This window comes from Falco punctatus, assembly GCF_963210335.1.
Source record: "Falco punctatus genome assembly, chromosome: 4".
Taxonomy (NCBI): domain Eukaryota; kingdom Metazoa; phylum Chordata; class Aves; order Falconiformes; family Falconidae; genus Falco; species Falco punctatus.
The window spans coordinates 38176828-38192196 of record NC_137583.1 but is presented as its reverse complement, the minus strand read 5'-3'; the positions used below and the strand labels follow the sequence as shown (position 1 = coordinate 38192196).

The following is a 15369-nucleotide window of genomic DNA, read 5'->3' as shown; positions in this document are numbered from 1 at the left end:
GTGGGGAGAGGGCTGGTGGGTGGGCAGGAGCACTGGTGCTGGCAGGGACGAGGCCTATGGTGGTGGAACCTCCCTCCTCCAGCGCTGACTGCTCTCCTTTCCCCACAGAACGGCTCCTGAGGCTGCTGCGCTGCCCTGCCAGCGAGGCGCAGGACTACACCGGCCATGATGACACCGTCCATTTCTGCCGCTTCGCTCCCTCCGGCCGCCGCCTCGTCACAGCTTCCCACAGCGCCGTTCTCCTCTGGGAGCTCAGGGGCGGCTGAGGCAGGAGAGCCCCAGGCCCCGGCCACAACCTCCTTCCCCGCGCGGGTTGCTGGGGCCGGCCGCGGCGGCGGGCCCGCAGGCCAGGCCCGGGCGGTTGTGGGATGTGTTTTACAGCCCCGTTTGCTGTTTGTTTTGGATTTTATTTTTAAATAAAACATGGAAAACCGAAGCCAGGAGGTCTCGGGTTGCTGCGCGCCGAGCCCGGCCGCCGGGGGGCGCCGCTGTGCCCGCGCCGCTCTGCGCCGCCGCTCGCTGGTGAGGCCGGAAGCGGCGGGAGGCGGCGGCGGCCCCCGGTGCCGCCATGAAGCGGGACGTGCGCATCCTCCTGCTGGGGGAGGGTAAGGCGGGCGCCGGGGGCATGCCCGAGGGCGGCGAGGCCGGGGGCTGAGCCCCTGGGGCGGCCTGGGGCCGGGGGGTGCCACCGGGCACCGGGAGGGCCTCGCCTGCGCGGGGGGCCGGGGCAGCGGCCGGGCCTGCCCGCGGTCCCGGCGGGGCGGGAGCCGTGGCCCCTGCCGGCGCAGCGCTCTCGGGCCGGCCTGGCCGGCGCCGCCGGGGCTCCTCGGGCGATCCGGGCGGAATCGTGGCACCCGCGTCCCCGTTTGCCCGCGGGGGTGACTGACTGACCGGCCGCTGGCTCCGCCTGTGGCGGCCGTTGCCCCCCGGCTGCCTCTCGCCCCGCCGGGCCGGTGCCAACCTCTTCCCTTTCTTTCCTAGCCCAGGTGGGGAAGACATCTCTGATCATGGCCCTGGTGGGCGAGGAGTTCCCTGAAGAGGTGAGTGTGAGGGGGGGAGCCCTGGGCCCCCGGGCCGGCTCTGTCCCGGGTGCCACCGGCCCGAGGCGGGGGTTCCTGGAGTGCCCCAGCTCCCTGGGCCCGGTGACAGCCCCGGGGTGGCGCAGGGCGGTGAGGGCCCTGTGGAGCTCCAGCTGAAAGGCTGCTTTCTTCGCTTTGTGCTCTAATTCCTGACTTGGGGCCCTCTCTGCCCTGGGGAGGGGCACAGGCACCTGCTGCTGCGGGACTCTGCACCCACCAGGGTGGCAGGCTGCGGGGCCCAGCCTTGCCCTGCGCGGCAGGGCTGTTTGCTCCCCGGCACCAGCCTTGCTGTGCCGACACTGGCACCGAGTCGTTGGGACGGACCAAGCCATGTTTCCTGTCTTCTGTGCCCACCTGGAGGTGGGCTCGGTACTTTGAACTGGGTCATCTGTGAGAAGCAGCATCCAGCCTGCCTACGTGTGCCCCTTGGAGCTTCCAGCTCAGGGGCTTACTCTCCCAGTGTGGTTCAGATAAGGAAATGGGATCGGTCTGGCTGGGCATGTTTGCCTCGTGCTGCCAGGTGGTTTCTCCGCTGCCTGCGAGCAGATGGTGACCTCTGCGATGCTTGTGCTGGGAAGCATCAGCTCCAAGGGTTTGGGGGAGGACTGGCTCTGCGCTCCTTCCCATGCTCTCGCAGCAAAGCCTGGACAATCAGCTTAGAGCTTCTCCCAGCTGCCAGGAGGTCAGGCCGGAGAGCTGGGGGAGTGCTGAGGCTTATCTCCGGAGCTGTAGCAGGGGTGGCAGTGCTGGCAATGACTCATCTGAAAGACGGCTTCTCCTGTGGGACTCTGTGCTGTCAGGAGCTGCCTCTCAAGGGAGGGCTCGGGGCTGCAGGGTGGTTGAAGGTTTCACCCTGGGGGCACCAGCTGTTTGAGGGCTGGACTGCAGCCCGGTGGGCTGGGTGGTCTGTGGCCTGGAGCTCATCCCACCCTGGCAGGGATGGAGCTGTGCAGCTGTATTGGGATCTGAAGTCCCTTGTTACCTGTCCTCTCGGTTGCATTTGGCATGGCCGGCTGGACTGGAGTCTGCTGGCTTTGCAGGTGCCCCCTCGCGCAGAGGAGATCACAATCCCAGCTGATGTCACCCCTGAGAAGGTCCCCACACATATAGTGGACTACTCAGGTAGGGCCTGTCCCCCCTCACTCCCTGCCGGCCTCACTTCTCCCCTTCTCTGCCTGGTTGAGGGGAGTGGGAAGGGGGCCCTGCTGCTGGGGGCAGCTGGTGACTGCTCTGTTCCATTTTCAGAGTCGGAGCAGACGGAGGATGAGCTGCAGGAGGAGATCGCTAAGGTGAGCGGGGCTGGACACAGAGGTGTTGCAGGACAGGAGGCTGCGGTGCCTGTAGCCCTGCAGCCAGCATGGCTGCTCACTCTCCCCATTGGTCACCCAGAGATGCACAGGCAGTTGGTTATCTGTGGATTAATGCTGTCATTTTGTTTAGAGGTTTGTTTAATCTTTCTCTGTCTTGTAAGCTGTCGTGTGTGGCTTGTTCTAGCCCTCCAGCTCGCTGCCCACCAAGAGGGGGAGGAGGAGGAGGCAGCTGAGCAGACAATGTGCTCTTAGCCTCCAGATGTTCCTAGCGGACTCAGAAGAGGGGAGAAGCAGTTGCTGAGCTTGGGTGAGACCACCCTGCTCCTTGTGTTAGGTCCCTGTGGCTGCCTGGGGAAGCAGTGGCACAGAGGAGCTGGTCTGGGAGCTGAATCCCTGGGGACTGCTGGGCAGGGAGGAATGAGGGCTCCCACATCCCTCAGAGCAGCCATGGAGGAGTAATCTAGTTGGCTGGCTGGGGTGAGCCCAGCTGCTCTTCTCTGCCCTGGGATTAACCTCGGCTCTGCAGGGAGGAGGACCTCTTGATTATGGATAATAAAACTGTCTCTCCCCTGTGCACCTCACGTGAACAAAGCTATTTAATCTCTCCACCTCAGTGGCTAATGGTCAAGGAGTGGGCACGGGGGTCCTGCTCCCTCCACCCAGACAGCAAGAGCATACAGAGGCTTAAAACAGCTCCAGGAAATCCTGCCTAAACCCTTGTGTGTCCTCGGGATTAGCGTTAAACTCTCTCCTCAAAGGGCCAGTGATCCCTCCTGTCTGCTTCAAATGAAGCATTGGTGTCAGCGCTGTCTGCATGGGGTCAGAGAGGGGAGGAGGGCAGCGGCCACTGGCCCAGCGTGGAGCACGGGCACAGCCATGCTGGGGGCGGGGGGGGGAGCGAGGGGCGGGGAGCAGGGAGCCAGGGCTCCAGGCATGGAAGCAGATGTGCCCGCAGCAGCTCCTGAAGCAGACGAGCCCCCGTCTTTGCTCTGAGCAGCCTGTTGTAGAGCTTGTGTTGACGGCATGCGAGTTGTTGCTGTGGGAGGGCTGTGTGTACGTGTGCACACTCACGCGCGCTCAGCTGTCGCTGCTGGGTTTCAGTGCGAGCGTGCTGGCAGCGCGTGGGGCCGGGGCTCCTGGCCGTGGGGCTGGCCTGCCGCTACAGCAGCACCGCGCCTCGGGCTCAGCCGGCCTCCCTGCCGCAGGGAGCGTGCCGTGTGGACCCTGGCTCACTACCCTTTACCGCTTCTCTCTTGCAGGCCAATGTGGTCTGCGTGGTGTACGATGTCACCAAGGAAGCCACAATTGAGAAGGTAACGGGTTCCCCACCAGCACCCTGAGCAGCCCCGCTCCAGCAGCAGCACCAGAGGGGAAGGGGTTTCCAGCGCTGGGTCCTTCCCTGCTGCCCCAGCTTCTTGGTGTGGGTGGGTACTGACAGCCCCCAGCCCTGTGAAGGATTTGGGGTTTGAGACTCCTGCAAGCAGAGGTTGGCTGAGCAGAGCCTGGGCTTGCTCCCACGTTGGCCATTGTCCTCACGTGCTGGGGAGCAACAGGTTTGTTGCATCCTTCTGCTGGCATCCAGCATCCCTGGCTCTGCGCTGCCTGCTGGTGTGGGGCAGTGCCGGGGAGCAGATGGCTGCAGGGCCCTGCTGGCTGCCACGGCACCTGTGCTGGGAGCTGCCTCTCAGGCTGCGCTGACAGCCCTTTCCCTGTGCTTGCCTTTCAGATTCGCACAAAGTGGATCCCTATGGTGAACGGGGGAGTTGAAAAGGGCTCCAGGTACTGTGTGTGGCGTGGTCTGCGGCTGCAGAACTGGGGGATTCAGCAGGCTGTTGGGGTGCCCACCACCTTTTCCCCCTCCTGAGCTTACTGAGATCAAACCAGCTTTATGACTTGTGGCCAGACCACTTGCAGCAGAAGAACATGGGAGCTTTTCTCCCTCGCAGATCCAGCTGAGGCTGAGGGAGAGGAGAGGGTTCCTTCCCCCCTCTATCTGTTCTGAGCCAGGCAGGGAGAAGAGGCTGCCAGGGGAGTACAGGAGCACAGAAGCCACAATCTGTGTGTGGATCACTTAGGCAGAAGGCTGCTGTGCTGGATTAAAGGCTCCTGAACATATTGTTGCTGGGTGAAAGCGTAAGCAGGATCAGGCAGTCTGTTTCTCCAGATGGGTGCTCACAGCCGTGGGAGGGAGGAAAGCTGCTCTGGACCTTGTAGAGGAGGGTGGGGAGGCTCCCTGGCCTGCTGCCTGGGAGCATGCATGGCTGGGGCAGCGCTGAGACCAAGAGAGGGGTGCCCTCACTCATGTTCTCTGGCTCTCCATCTTTTTTTTCCCAGGATCCCCATTATTTTAGTGGGAAACAAGTCTGACCTGCAGGTGGGGAGCTCCATGGATGTCATCCTGCCCATCATGAACCAGTTCTCAGAGATTGAGACTTGTGTGGAGGTGAGAAAACTGGAGGGTTTCTGCAAAGCCTCCCTGAGGGTTAGGAGCACTTATCTGGCATGAGTCAGGGAGCCTTTGTGCTTGTGGAGACCTGTCCTGCAAATGTTGCTCTGCCAAAGTACCCCATCTGGGTCTTGAGAGCCTGTGCTTTAGGCTTTCTGTCCTTTGCCACTTTGCAGGGAGTGAGTTTCAGTGTCTGCCCACTCTGGCTCTCCAGCTGTAACTGATGCTGGAGCTACATGGCAGCCCTGCTTGGCTCTGGGGCTGTGGAACACGCACAGCAAAGATGCAGCATGAGCAAGAGGTTTCCTTTGGTTTTTTCCTCATGGTGAACAGGTGTTGCTCTGTGCTTTGATGCACAACTTATCTGGCTTGGGGAGCTCATGTCATCTTCCTCCAGCCCCTTATCACCAGCCCATCACCTGTCCTCGCTCACAGGGCTGTCTCTTCCTTTGAATCCCCCAGTGCTCTGCCAAGAACCTCAAGAACATCTCTGAACTCTTCTACTATGCCCAGAAAGCTGTGCTGCACCCCACCGCCCCTCTCTATGACCCAGAGGAGAAGCAGGTAGGAAGCACTGCTCCCAGCCCCTTGGAGGAGTCTCCTTCCCATCACAGTGCTCTGGTCTGGTGCTGTGCTTCTGCCCCTGGGTAGGAGGGTGGAGAGTTTGGGCCAGCGCAGCCAGAGCAAGGGGAAGCACCCATGTCCTGTGCTGAGTGTAGCCAGCTGAGCATATCCAGGCCAGAGAGAGCTGCAGGGACCTGGGGCATGGTGGGGCAGAAGCCCTCATGCTCCAGACCACGTGTTGGCCATGGTGGGGAGGGTCCAGGAGAAAACTTCCCGTGGGCTGTCCTGCTCCTGACTCCCACCTCCAAGGTAGCTGCAGTAGTGGCCTAGCTGGACCGTGCACCCAGCCAGTAAAGGAAGGGAACCCCTCTGTGCATGGGGTGTCAGGAGGCAGGAGGAAGAGCCAGGTCGAAGGTGGTACCCTGGTTTTGTCACCATGGTTGGTCCCTTGCAGCTGAAACCTGCGTGTGCACGAGCGCTGACCCGGATTTTCAACCTCTCAGACCAGGATAACAACCAGATCCTTAGCGATGACGAACTGAACTACTTCCAGGTATGGCTGGCTGCAGGGCTGAGATATTCCCCAGTCCCTTGTGGAAAGCCCCTGGGGTCCCCTTTCCATCCAATACCAGGCAGAAAGGCTGACTGTCTCTTCTGACATAGCCGTCCTGTTTACATTCAGTACTTCTGCTGTTGCGTAGCTAAAGCACCGTAGGGTGCATCTCGGCGCACATGGGGATCCGCAGGTCTTCCATCTTTGCTAGGCTTGGGCCAAGTTTGCTCTGCAGTGGTAAGAGCAGGAGGCTCTGGAGGTAGATGTTGAGTCGTATGTTAGTGGGATGCTAAAGAACAGGGGTTTGGTCAAGGTCTGAGGCAGTAATCCATGAGCTGGGTGGATTTTCTGTCCTAGAAACACAGTCTCCTTGCCAGGGGAGAGGGATGGTGGTGAGAAAGAGGGTTGTGCTGTGTGTGCTTTGCTGACGATGAGCACCTTTCTCTTGGGAGGTAGAAGTCCTGTTTCGGAAACCCACTGGCTCCCCAGGCACTGGAGGACGTGAAGATGGTTGTGTGGAAGAACACCACAGACGGGGTGCAGGACAACGGCCTGACATTGAATGGTAACAGCACAAGGGCTCCGTGCCCCTGCCCAGCAAGGGATGGAGGGACCCGTCTCGTTCAGCACGGTGTGAGGGGCCGTGTCCTTGGGGCTGAGCCTCCTGCCTCTCAAGCCTGAGCCTGCTGTGGCTGCTGGAGCTCTCTGGCCAAGCAGCCTGTTTTCCCAGGGAAAGTCTGGTCCTGAGGAGTGAAACCCTGAGGCTGAGTGCTCAGTTGGCCCCGCTGTGTCTGAGCCACCTGATCTCCTCTGCAGGCTTCCTCTTTCTCAACACGCTCTTCATCCAGAGGGGCCGGCACGAGACCACCTGGACCATCCTTCGCCGCTTTGGGTACGACGACGAGCTGGAGCTGACGGATGACTATCTCTACCCACAGTGCGTATCCTACCATGGAGTGGGGCGGGTAGGGTGTGACATCCTCATGGTGCGCAGCTCAGGCACCAGCACCTTTGCTGGCTCCTTTCTGCACCCTGGGGTCTACTGCATTCCTCAGCTGAAGCTGAATCCGCACCCTTAGGTCATGGTCAGGTTTGTGCTCCTCACCTTATCCTGTGGGCAGGAGCTGACAACGTGGGGCTGGCAACAAATAAAACAGGCCTTGGAGCTGCTGATTGTGCTGCTGGCTCTGATGTAGGCGGACAAGGAGGTGGGGAATGAATGAAGGCCTGTCCCAACTTCCCTTGACATCAGCAAGGGGTTTTTGAAGGCTGTTCTGTCTCTGCCTGAGCTGAGGCAGAATGGTTGTCGGGGGCAGTGAGCTGTCAGCATCTCCCTCCCGGCTGATTCTGCAGCTGCTCTCTCTTCTCTGCTCCCTGCCACCCTGGAGGTGGTGATCTGGCAGTAATGAAAGGGTTTCGTTTGTGAGCTGCCTCATCCTCTCTCCAGACAGCAGCCTGCGCAGGGAGGTGACAGGGCCTTTGCTGGTGGAAGGCACCCCAGGGGTAGTGCCGTGCCCTACTGAAGCCCTGGGCATGAGGCAGAGCAAGCGCTAGATCATCTCCCCGGCTGCTTGGGCAGCATGGGTGTGCCAAGGAGAGGCCACTGTGCACCCTTGAGGGCTTCTCCCTAAAAGAAAAGGGCTGTGTCAAGGAATAGTCAGGCCTGGAGACAACCGCTGGCCTTGAGCAGGGTGACAGTAGGGAGCTGTGTCCTCTGGGTGACGTCCAGCTTGGCCAAAGACCTGCTCACACGCTGCCCTTTACTCAGGGCTTGAGGAGGCTCACTCGGATCTCTTCTGACAGGTTCCGCCTTCCTCCCGGCTGCTCCACTGAGCTCAACCACTTGGGCTACCAGTTCCTGCAGCGGCTGTTTGAGAAGCACGATAAGGTGGGCAACATGCGGTGGAGCTACCTGGGGAGGGGGTGCTGCTCTCTGCTGGGCTGCATGTTTGGGGGTAGCCGCTCTCCTGCCCACCCCTCTGTTGCAGGGAGCAGACGTAGTGCCAGTGAAGGCCTTTCCTCTGCCACTATGCTCCCTTCACAGCCTCTTGCCGAGGCTTTGAGAGCAGGAGGTGGTCACGGCAAGCTGTACAGAGTCTGATGGCAGCAGCATGTCAAGGGCACAGGGTTGTGGTTGCTACCCTTGACCAAAGGGCAGCCAGTAAAGTTTGGGCCTTCAGGGGATGGGTCTGAGTTAACATCACAGTAGTGTGGCCCCTCATAGTGCCTGGCTGCAGCACGCAAGGTGGCAGGAGAAGCAGGCACAGCTGCTGGCCTGCAGCCACAGACCAAGCCCAAGCACCCACACAGCTGCCAGCCCTGTGGAGGGGGTGCCAGGCTGGAGAGAGGGAAAGCAAACAACTGATCTGTGCCATGCTCTTGCTCTTTGGAGTGTGGGAGAAGGGAATTTGTTGGATCTGCATGCACCTGCCCGGACTAGTTATTCAGATGCTGACGTGCACCTGGGGTACAGCAGCTCTGCAGCCACTGGGAGCTGCAGCACTGAGTTGATGCATGTCCCTGCGTGCCCAGGTGCTGGCAGATCCTCCTCAGGCACACCAGCCTGAAGGTGCTGCATTGGTGTGTGGTTAGCTGCTGGTCTGGTGGCCACACAGACCTTGGGTTAGTTATCTTGCAGTGTGGAAGGCCAGGCTGGACCAATGGAGGCTGCTGCGGGGTGGCTGGCCCCAGGGACGCCAGGAACAGCAGCTCAGGGCTGTGGGGTGAGCGTGGACAGGTCCTGCCCGGTAGCAGGGCTGCCAGTGGTTCCAGCTGTGATCGCAAAGCAGAATCGGCCTGCCTCTTGTGCAGTGATGGGAGTCCCTGGGGCATAGGCTCTCTGTATGCTCACACAGCTCTGGCTTCGCTTGCAATTGATTTTTGCCATTGAAAGCATCCCTGTGTCATTCTGCAGCAGTGAGGGAGGTGGGTTTTGTGCCCGGGACCCTCTCCGGACCCTGACAATGCATGGTGTGGCTGCAGAGAGCTGCTGGTGCCTGTACAGGCTGTGTCGTGCCTCAGCTGCTGACCCCCCTGTGTTTTGGCAGGACCAGGACGGAGCCCTCTCGCCCACAGAGCTGCAGAACTTCTTCAGTGTCTTCCCCTGCGTGCCCTGGGGCCCTGAGCTCTACAACACGGTATGCACCACTGATAAAGGCCTGCTTTCCCTGCATGGATTCCTCTGCCAGTGGACGTAAGCTCAGTCCCTCTCCCCTGCCTTTAGTCATGTCACTTAGCACTTGCTGATCTTGCTGGCTTCCCGGTGCGCTCTGTCTCTCCAGGCTTGTGGCTTACCTGGATGTGCGGCACTGCCTGGAGTGCCTGGGCTACTTGGGCTACCCCATCCTCTCGGAGCAGGACTCCCAGACACAAGCCCTCACAGGTACGGCCATGCCCTCCCCTCCTGTCACAGCTCAGGTCCCTCCTCTCGCTCACCAGCCTCTCTCCTGCCAGTGACCCGGGAGAAGAGGATTGACCTGGAGAAAGGCCAGACCCAGAGAAACGTCTTCCTCTGCAAGGTGCTGGGAGCCAGGGGCGCAGGCAAGTCCGCCTTCCTGCAGGCCTTCCTCGGCAGGAGCCTCGCGGTGAGTGGCTGCTCCCCTCTCCGGCCGCGCTGCGGCAGGGCGTCCCAGCGGAGCAGGAGGCAGAGCCGTGAGGCCGTTGAGTGATCTGCCGTGTGATGGCACCTCCCTGCCCATGGCCAGGCCCCAGCGGCCCGGCAAAGGGCTTCACAGTCCCCTCTGTGCTGCTGGTGCCAGTCGCTGTGGCTCTTGCGTCCTTAATTTTGCCTGAGGCAGTGGGCCCGCTCCCTCTGCTTGTCCTGAGGATCTCGGAGGGGCTGTGCCTTTCCTGGGCAGCCGTATCTCCCCGATCTAACCGAGGTGATGCTGACTTTCCCTGCAAGCTATGAACAGCCCCACGTCTCGTGGGCAGGCTGGCCTTCAGGTGGCCGTTACAGCATGGGGACTTGGGGCAGTGGGCAGTGCTCTCCCTCCCCTAAGCACTGCTCTTGCTCCCTGCTGTCTGAGACGGTGTTTTCATTGGTGGCAGGCCCAGAGGGAGAACGCAGGGGAGCCATCCCTCTACGCGATCAACACGGTGCAGGTCAACGGCCAGGAGAAGTACCTTATAGTAAGTCAGGGAGAGGAAGGAATCGCTGACGGCAGGGCTGGGCTGTGTCCCCCCATATTGCTGCAGCAGCATCCTGGCACCCCTGGGCTGTGGCTGTGGTCGTGCCAGCACAGTCCGTGTGCTGGTGTGAGAAATGGCCTGTGCCCTTGAGACGGTGCTGTGCCACCCATCCCTTCCCTTCCTGCTCCAGCTGTATGAGGTCAGCGCTGACACGCAGTTCACGAAGCCGTCGGACGCGGCCTGCGACGTCGCCTGCTTCATCTACGACCTGAACGACCCCAGATCCTTCAGCTACTGTGCCAGTATTTATAAGGTGGCTGGCAGGGGCCCTGTGGGACGTCAGGCTTTGCATGGCAGCCCCACACGTCCCAGGGGCTGGGCACTTAAGCCTTGCTGTGACTTCTCCCTCTCTCGGCAGCAACACTACATGGACAGCCAGATCCCCTGCGTCTTTGTGGCCTCCAAGACAGACCTGCCAGAAGCGAGCCAGCAGCCCGGGCTGTCCCCCACCGAGTTCTGCTACAAGCACTGCCTCCCGCCACCCTTCCTCTTCTCCTGCCACGGCCAGGGGCCACCCGGCACCACCATCTACACCAAGCTGGCCACCGCCGCCACGTTCCCGTTAGTATCCTTCCTGCGGAGGGGGCTCAGCTGGGAGCAGAGCTTGGGGAGGGGGGCTGCGTCCGAGCCCTCTGCCACAGTGCTGTTGGTTTGGTTTCTCTCTTGGTGTCATTTGCTCATACAAGTAATTGAAACAAAAAAGGCCACTTCTTCCCCTACTTGGAGAGGGTGGAGGCTCTCTTCTGCCTCGTGTCTCTGGCAGATTATTATTAGATAGATCCTGCCACAGGAGTTTTTATTTTTGAAGCCTAAGATAAAAAATGCTGAAGGGGAGTAGCCAGCCTAGTTTGCCAAGGCCTGCAGAGGCGGGGTGGCAGCTATTTTCTCCTGATGAGGTGGATCAGACTGAAAAAAGAGGTCAGTGAAGCGAGACCTCTGTGCACACAGCCTGTCTTTGGGAAGGAGCCGCACCTGAAAGGGGCTGGGTGACGGGGCAGGGGTGCAGACGGGCTGGTCGCAGGCAGTGGGGGGAGATCTGGGAAGGAGAAGGTGTCTGCGTGGGGCATCGCTCTGCTCGAGAGGTGGAGGGGGCTGAAAGCTGAGGGCCGGCACAATGCTGGGGGCAGAGCCCTCCCAGGGAGAGCATGTGGGTGTGTTGGAAGACAGGATGCAATTACTAGTGAGTGGTTTTCCCTCCAGCTTCTTTTCAATAAACAACTTTATTTTTAGAGCTGACACTTTTTTTTCCCCTCTGCAGTATTAAAATTTAAATATTCTTAATATATCTTAGGGTATGTGGTATAAATAAATAACAGCGTAATGGAGGGCCAGGGATTGGCTGTTCTCCCCTGATTTACTGGGGAATGAATAATGGATATGTCTTTCCTCCTCAGAGGAGCATGTTGATGCAGGACAGCGTGTGTTTAGGAAGGGAGTGTGTACGCTCGGGCAGGACTTAGGTTGGTGTCACTGGCTGTGCCAGCATCTCCCCCTGCATCTGCTTCTGGGTCTCTGTGCACTTGGAGTTGTAAAAGCAGCTTGACCTAGAAAGGCAGATACATACCTCCTTGCTCGTACTAATTATTTAGGTGTTGGTTGTGCTATTTCCAGACCACAGGAGGGTAAAGCTGCATTCGTCCCACCAGCAGAGCAGAGAGCCATCACTTGGCTTGCTGATGATGCCAGGCAGCGGGTTCTCTGGCTTGCAGGACTGGGGAGCCTCTTGGTGCTCTCTGCCCTCGGCTGGGCGCAACACTGTGGTCACCTTCTGTCCCCCCCTGGGGACACTAGCGTGGCGTTTGGACAGCCCTCTCTGTGTGCCTCGCTCACTGCCTCTTCTCTCTTTCCTTGCAGCCACTTGAATGCCGTGGAGCTGGGAGCCGCGTCCTTCTGGCTCCGGGTGGCTCTGGGGACTGCGGTGACTGCTCTGGTAGGGTTCACGCTGTACCGCGTGCTAGCCAAGAACAAATGAGAGTCACTCTCCACCCTGTCCTCCCTGTGACACCAGCCTCCCCGTCCCGAATGATGCCCCGGTGAGGGGCCCTGCCTCAAGCTGGTCCCTGGTAGGAAATCCTCCTTTCCCCTCAGCCTGGATTGCAGGATCAGTGAAACCGGACTTCCCAGCACCAGCAGGATAGATCCCCCGGCACCAGCCAGCCTAACCCTGCCAGCCTCTGCAGCCTCTTCGCCCACATGGCTTCTGCCCAGCCTAGCAGCAGGGGCCAGGCAGCTCAGCTGGGGGCTCCGCCTCACCGGCAGCTGGAGGATCACCCTCATCTTTTATTCTGTTAAATTTTTTTAACGTTTGTTTTTAAGCTCAAACTGAGTGTTTCAGTATCTGTTGGGCCGGGCACATCCCTTCCCCAGAGGGCTGTGCTGGTGCCCTCAGCTCAGGGGGGGGCAACACTCCTGCAGCCCCTGGGGCCTCCAGCAGCAGCAGAGCTGTCGATCTTGGCACCAGCCCCACACCTCCCTCTCTGGTCCCTGTTTCCCCCAGCCAGCACTGGGAAAGGCAGCCGTGGAGTGCCAGGAGCTCACACCCCCCACCCCTCTTTTCAGGTCATGCCTAGCCCCTCTCCCTGGGCTGCACGGGGCGGGAGCGATACCCAGGACCTGTCCCGGGCTCCTTCTTTTGTTTCTGCACAAATTCTGAGTCCTGCAGTGTGCCAGGCTCTCAGGCCATCTGCCCCTGCCCTGGTCACCAGTGTTATGGCCACCAGTATTTGAAGGGCCTCAGGAGGACTGGTAAGCTGGAGAGGGCTGCGAGGGCGTAGGATGCCCGCAGTGCTCCGAAGGGCAGGCTGCAGTCCTTTCCTGGCAGTGCCATTGCTGAGCTGGTGCCACACCATGCCATATGCTGGGACATGGCCCTTGTCCTGCTGTCCCCTCCATGGTGCGGTGGCCATGCTGAGGCTGTCCCAGGGCATGAGGCTCTGGGCGTTGCATCTCCTGATACAACTGGAAGCTCGCTCCGCTGTCCCCTGCCTGCACTCGGGCTGGCGTTTGCTGCCGGGCAGCTGCTGTGACTTCAGCTCGTTGCAGATCCAGGGCCAGTCCCACAGCGTCCCTGGCCCCCAGTCCCAAAGAGCAAGGCCAGGCTTGCTGGCCCCCTGCCCAGCTCGCACCCATCCTGCGACTCCAGCCATCCAGGGGGTCCGCTCCTGGCTCAGTGACACGAGCTCTTAAGCTTTCTGAGCACACTCAGGGTAGGTTTCTGTGCGGGCAGCTGGTTGGGGCAGCACTGAGGTAGCAGCTGGAGTTGCTTTTCCGTATGTTTTGTTTATTTAAACTTTTTATCATGTCCTGGAGCCGGTGAGGGAGTTGGGAAGTGGCTGGGTGGCAGCCGGCATCTCTTATGGGGCAGTCCCAGGGTGGTGCCCCATCCTGCTGGTGCGTGGTCCCCAGCACTGGCAGGACAGAGGGTCCCTCCCTTGCCAGAGCTCCTGTGCCAGTTGGGCACCCACTGCCATCGCCCTCGCCGCTGGCCCATGGTTCATGACACTGCCAGGGCCATGTCCCTGGTGTTTCCATGTCCCTTCTCCGTGCCCGAGCCCACCACGTGTGGCTCTGCAAGCCAGGCCTGTGGCTGGTGGTCTGACCCCCTCCCAGCACCAGTCCGTGTCTGGCAAAGCCATACCGTGTTAGGTTTGTTCTCTATAACAAAATAAATTTTTACACACCTTCCACTTGCATGCTGTGTCCTGCGTCTCGCGGGCAGCAGGACCCCTCACCCCTGCCCCAGGGCTGCACAAAGCTTGGGGCCTCCCTTGGCTGGGGTGTGAGCAAGGAGACCCGCCAGGGCCTGGGCTGCCCACCCTCTTTGGGGGCAGTTACGGGGATTTAGGGCGAGAGCTGATGCACAGCCCTGTGGGACAAGGCTCGGGGCTGGCCCAGGGCTCTTTGGTGCCTGGGGACATGGATAACTGCAACAGGTGCCAGCTGGTGGGGACAGGCAGGGAAGGAGGTGGTGGGTCCCTGAGTCACTGTGGCAGAATGTCCCAGGTGGTGGCCCCGTGTGGGGTTAGGGGCTCCCCACTTCCCCACAGCTGCCTTCCTCCCGCAGGCCTGCGGCTCCCGGGGCTGTGCCACCTCCCTTGCCTGTTCCCGTTTCCCCGTGGCAGCTTTTCCCTTCAGCTATTTCTGTCTCTGCAGGCTCTGCCGCGGGTGCTGGGCACGGGGAATGTGGGTGCAGCTGGGGAAAAGGCTTTTCCCTGCACCTCTCCAGGGCTTCTTTGAGGCTGGAGGGAGCCAGGCTGCTTCCCCGTGTGCTGGGGTCCCTCCAGGCTGCTGGGGTGGGAGATGAGACCCCTCTGACTATGGCAAACCAGAGCATCCAGGGGTGCTGGGGCAAGGATGGGGAGGGAGCGTGGCCAGTACCGCTGTGGTGACGCCAAGGTGGATGGGACACACGGTGCTCCCCGGTGAGTCCAAACCAGGCTGGGCCCTGCGGGAGCAGCAGCCCCACTTGCTGTGCTGTGTATTAATAGTGCCGGTGGCACATGTCGTGCCAGGGCAGGGGACACGCGTGGCAGGGCTGTGGGAGCTCACCCATGGCCATACACAGTCCCCGAGGGGCCCAGGCATTGCCCCGCTGCCTGGCACCTCCGCCTGCCCTGCGCCAGCCAGCATCTCTGTGGCATCACCAGCGTGCGCAGCCCTGCCCGCTGCCTGCCAGCACCTCTGCCCCACGCCGCAGCAGGGCTGTGGAGTCCAGAACTCCCCCAGCACTCGCAGTGGGGCTGATCTGCAGCCCAGGGGAGCGGGGACGGTGCCAGGGCTGGGTCCTGGGGACATGCTGCCCCGGGGGACAGGGCACCCAGGGATCCTGGGGCAGCAGGCCTGGCCTGGGTGCTGCTGTGCACATCATGTGAAGAGTGCCAGTTCAAGGTGCCCAGTGCCAGGCTGCTCTGCGTGCTCTGTGCTGGGCAGGTGCCAGTGCTGGAGGCACCATGAGCCCCGTGCCGGGGTGGGGGAGCTGTGGGGCTGCACCCCAACCTGTGCTGGGCTGTGCATGCAGGGTCAGGAAGGAGGTACAGCTTGCAGTCACCTGTGCCAGACTCAGCAGGTGCCTAGTGCTGGCATGCTGGTACCCATACTAGGATGCTGGTACTAATACTGGGAGGCAGGTGCTATGCTGGGATGCGGGTGCCATACCAGGATGCAGTTACAGCACCAGGACACAGATTCCTGTAGCAGGATGCAGGTGCTGTACTGTGATGCAGAAGC

The 15369-nt window shown here is 60.9% G+C and overlaps 2 protein-coding genes across 5 annotated transcripts in view; both read left to right on the top strand.

Annotated features, from left to right (window-relative positions):
* WDR90 (WD repeat domain 90) overlaps positions 1–467 on the top strand; it is a 31934-nt gene extending 31467 nt beyond the window's left edge. For 2 of the 3 annotated variants that reach the window (XM_080383505.1, XM_080383504.1), the window contains exon 42: positions 109–467. In XM_080383505.1, coding sequence (XP_080239631.1) covers positions 109–266 — 158 coding nt within the window. In that variant the 3' untranslated portion in view covers positions 267–467. The remainder of the gene's footprint in view (positions 1–108) is intronic. The other variant, XM_080383506.1, reaches the window with a different exon arrangement.
* On the top strand, positions 468–13829 carry RHOT2 (ras homolog family member T2). Of its 2 annotated transcripts, none has more exons than XM_080383538.1 (19): positions 468–605; positions 982–1040; positions 2120–2201; positions 2325–2368; positions 3649–3702; positions 4116–4168; positions 4724–4832; positions 5298–5399; positions 5854–5952; positions 6409–6517; positions 6769–6889; positions 7756–7840; positions 9000–9145; positions 9234–9334; positions 9406–9536; positions 10003–10083; positions 10274–10396; positions 10502–10704; positions 11998–13829. In XM_080383538.1, exons 1-19 carry the CDS (start codon positions 569–571, stop codon positions 12113–12115), a joined length of 1857 nt encoding a protein of 618 aa, XP_080239664.1. In that variant the 5' UTR covers positions 468–568; the 3' UTR covers positions 12116–13829. The 2 variants fall into 2 exon arrangements, with proteins under 2 accessions (XP_080239664.1, XP_080239665.1); XM_080383539.1 differs by having other exon boundaries at positions 516–605; positions 987–1040.
* Positions 13830–15369: the final 1540 nt, after the last annotated feature.

What these genes read in the sequence shown, in the direction of transcription:
- RHOT2 (XM_080383538.1), top strand. Translation starts at nt 569, where the DNA reads ATGAAGCGGGACGTGCGCATCCTCCTGCTGGGGGAGG. An exon ending in CAACGGCCTGACATTGAATG is followed by an intron (nt 6,518 to 6,768) that starts GTAACAGCACAA and finishes TCTCCTCTGCAG; the next exon opens with GCTTCCTCTTTCTCAACACG. An exon ending in GCCACCGCCGCCACGTTCCC is followed by an intron (nt 10,705 to 11,997) that starts GTTAGTATCCTT and finishes CTTTCCTTGCAG; the next exon opens with CCACTTGAATGCCGTGGAGC.